Source organism: Cryptotermes secundus, unplaced genomic scaffold (assembly GCF_002891405.2).
Source record: "Cryptotermes secundus unplaced genomic scaffold, Csec_1.0 scaffold2543, whole genome shotgun sequence".
NCBI lineage: Eukaryota > Metazoa > Arthropoda > Insecta > Blattodea > Kalotermitidae > Cryptotermes > Cryptotermes secundus.
In genome coordinates, this window is record NW_019732877.1 from 41,972 (window position 1) to 45,386 (window position 3,415).

Genomic DNA, 3,415 nt, shown 5'->3' on the forward strand with positions numbered 1-3,415 from the left:
GATGTTCATATCTCCACTATTTACAGCTTGAAATGTATAATGACTGTAAGAATAAGGAAAAATACATTATAAAACTTTAAAACCACATTACGTTCTGTTCACAAATTACTTTAAAATTTCAGTTGAATTCCTGGAACAATTGTGAGGAAACAGAAATGCAACATAAAGCTTTAAAAACACAGTTATTTATTTCAGTTTACAAAATATATATAAACAAAAAAAAATCTAATGCTAATGCATCACAAAGCTTCAAAAACACAATACATACTTTAATTTACAAAAGAGTTTAAAATCATCTTTAAAAAACCTTTGATCCTTCAAATTAGAAACACCGCAAACTCATCTTTGGTAACAACTTCTGGCTGAGCCTCTGGCAGAAAAACTACGATACAAATCAATTATGATTCAGATGGAACACAAGAAGCACTATATAAAAATTCTGGAACAGTTCTTTCTATATGAAATCAGGAACTGCTTACAGAAATTTACGATTATGAGATGTCTATGTTTCCGTACCTATAGAAAATTTAAATGTAAGGATCATGAAGTAGCATAAGTGACATACAAATTGGGCATTCCATAGTATAAGTAATGAGCAGTATTTTTATAAAATAAGTTTTATGGTACAGGTTGCTTCTTGTATTTCATCATAACTCTATTTCAATATTTCTGTGAAGAATTATCACTGTATATAAACACAAAAGCACTTCCCACAATTTAAAATATACATATTTGTACTTTTAGAGGCACTTGTGGTGTTAATGACTAGAGCAAGGACACATTTGGATAGTGTGTAAAAATGCAAGCAATAGAACAGCGATATCAGATTGATTAGCAGCAAAGATCACATACCATTCACTGGAAAATTTGCAGCATAATAATGAAATATAATTATGAAATGATGTGACTTTCTTGTAAAGATATGTGCTTATTGCAGATCAGCATGATACATTTTTTATAAGTGTTTCTGCTTTAAGAGAGCTTACAAAATTGTTTTTGGTATTGTAACTGAATGTCATGAAGGTATTTGATCTTCAGTATCATTAGGATCATTCATAATGAGCACTATCGATATCAATAAGATGTACTGATGTCCAGACATTCTAATGTATAACCTATCATAAAACAGAGAGAGGTGTAGTACATCAATCAATTTACAACTGTTACGCAGCTTCAAACACACACTTATTAACATAAAATATAAAATTCATAACATCAACATATTAAGTAGTTATCTGCTTTACACTGGCAGATAAACCATTATGGCACTTGTTATCACATCTGAGTTTACCTGAAGATTGATATACATGAGGAATGTTACATAATCTTTATTACCGCACTTTAAAACAAGATTCTCATTCACAGCAAGTTGCAGTGCAGAAGTAAGGAATGAATATCCAAATTATAATGGAATGAATCTGAAATACTGAAATATTTCATCAGATAATTAGCAAAATATTATGTCACTATCTCAATTCTGTCGTTTCTTCAAATGGACAGCAGCATTCTTGTTTGTATATCATTTAAGCCTGGACAGATAAAAAAAAAAAACAAAAAAACAAAAAAACAAAAAAACTTGTATTTCAGTTGTATTTACTAATTAGAAAGTGACTAGACAGGAGTATTCATTTCAAAAACTTGTGATGACCCACTAGTGTTCTCTTGTTCCAGAATTCCATTGTTATTCACTTCAGTCCTCTGTTGTCCTCTGCTTGCAGGATGACAACGTTGCAGGTCTGTGAGTCGTATGATCTGATTCATTCCCTGCCATCTCCTCATCACCATCCAGTGGAACCTAAGTCAAAAGTACCAAGCAATGTGTATATTCAAACTGAAACATTTCCTAACCTGTTCTTGTATTCCATACTAGATGAATGCTTTCTGATTAGGTTATTCTCCTGTACTATAATCTTTGATACTTGATGGGTTGTTAATGTGACAAAACTTTCAAGTCTCTGTCTTAAGATTCTTCCCACATATTTAAATAATCTATAAGTAATTACATTTTGTATGGTATTCTTCTTCTTCCTTGATTTCATCAGGACTTCTTCCTGTAAATTTCACCAATTGCTTTATGATTTGTTATCCAGTCATCATAAAAAGATTATACAACCGGTTATACTTCTAACTTCATACACTCATCNTATTTTCAATTCGCTGCCTTTCTTTTAAGGTCTACACTTGTGCCTGTTGTATCATTTAAATTAACATATTTAAACATTTCAATACCATGTATGTCATACTCAAATTACACATCAATAAATCTCCATTTGCATGAAAATTGCTGTCTTCTGGGATGAGATGGTATGTAGTCTTGTAGGCATTCTGAAGATAGAGGCAGCTTCTCCAAAATGCTGAAACCTTATTTCCATTCTACTTGGCACCACAGCCCAGATGTAACCTTCATATTCACTGCCGTGAGAACCTCAAATGTCACAAAATTCCACACTCCTGCCTCCAGTTATTCCTCTGTTATCATCTCTGAACCAAACATTAAACACAAATTTCGCATGTCAATATGTCATTCTTTCATAATCGACAAAAAATTACCCTAACTTTCAGAAGTCAAAAACATATTATGACAAAAAATTTCCAGACCCACACTGACAGGCGCTAGAGTTACTATGACATCAGAAGTTCATAGGAACATTGCTGGTGGTACTGATTGCAAGAATTAAAAGGTAATAATGTAGTGCTGTCTAGTTACATGATGTTCGTACTAAGTTTTATAGCGATCTGTCAACTGTTTCGAAAGTTATTCTAAAACAGAGATTCTTCACAAAATAAGGAAAGATGTCTGGCATGAAATTTAGTATATAATCACAGTGAAAATCCATGTCAAATATGATTTGTTATCCAGTCATCATAAAAAGATTATACAACCGGTTATACTTCTAACTTCATACACTCATCAGTCTATGCACGTCTCTTTGCATGTCCTTCTGTCTTCCCTTAACATATGTGATACTTTATGCTTTTACCCAAGAAAAATTTCAGTCATGTGTCAAATCAGGTTTTGAAGGCAGTGCACGAGGCCATATAAGTAAGCAGAGAGTACAAAACTATCAAATTATATTGCATCATATCCCATAAGACTGTAATCTTTTAACTTCAATATATTTACAGAGGTGGATGCATCTTCACTGTACAGTATTTTAAAATGTATGTTGTAATGCTCCCTCAACAGGCAGCACCATAGCCCAGCTGTTAGCTGCTGGCTTCCATTGCAGTGCCCCAGGTTTGGTCATGTAGGATTTGTGGTGAACAAAGTGGCACTGGAGCAGGTTTTCTCTGTGTACTTCAGTTTTCCTTGCCAATCTTCATTCCAGCAATTGCTCCACAGTCACCATCATCTATCATCTGGGGCTGATACAAGAGGCCAGTAGTGGCCGCAGTACCAACTGCACTCACTCTC

The 3,415-nt window shown here is 33.6% G+C and overlaps 1 protein-coding gene across 2 annotated transcripts in view; it reads right to left on the bottom strand.

The window, feature by feature from the left end:
* Positions 1 to 244: 244 nt before the first annotated feature.
* The window catches only part of LOC111867844 (E3 ubiquitin-protein ligase MARCH2), an 8,913-nt gene continuing 5,742 nt past the window's right edge, over positions 245 to 3,415 (bottom strand). For both annotated transcript variants that reach the window (XM_023858039.2, XM_023858040.2), the window contains exon 5: positions 245 to 1,795. In XM_023858039.2, coding sequence (XP_023713807.1) covers positions 1,612 to 1,795 — 184 coding nt within the window. In that variant the 3' untranslated portion in view covers positions 245 to 1,611. The remainder of the gene's footprint in view (positions 1,796 to 3,415) is intronic.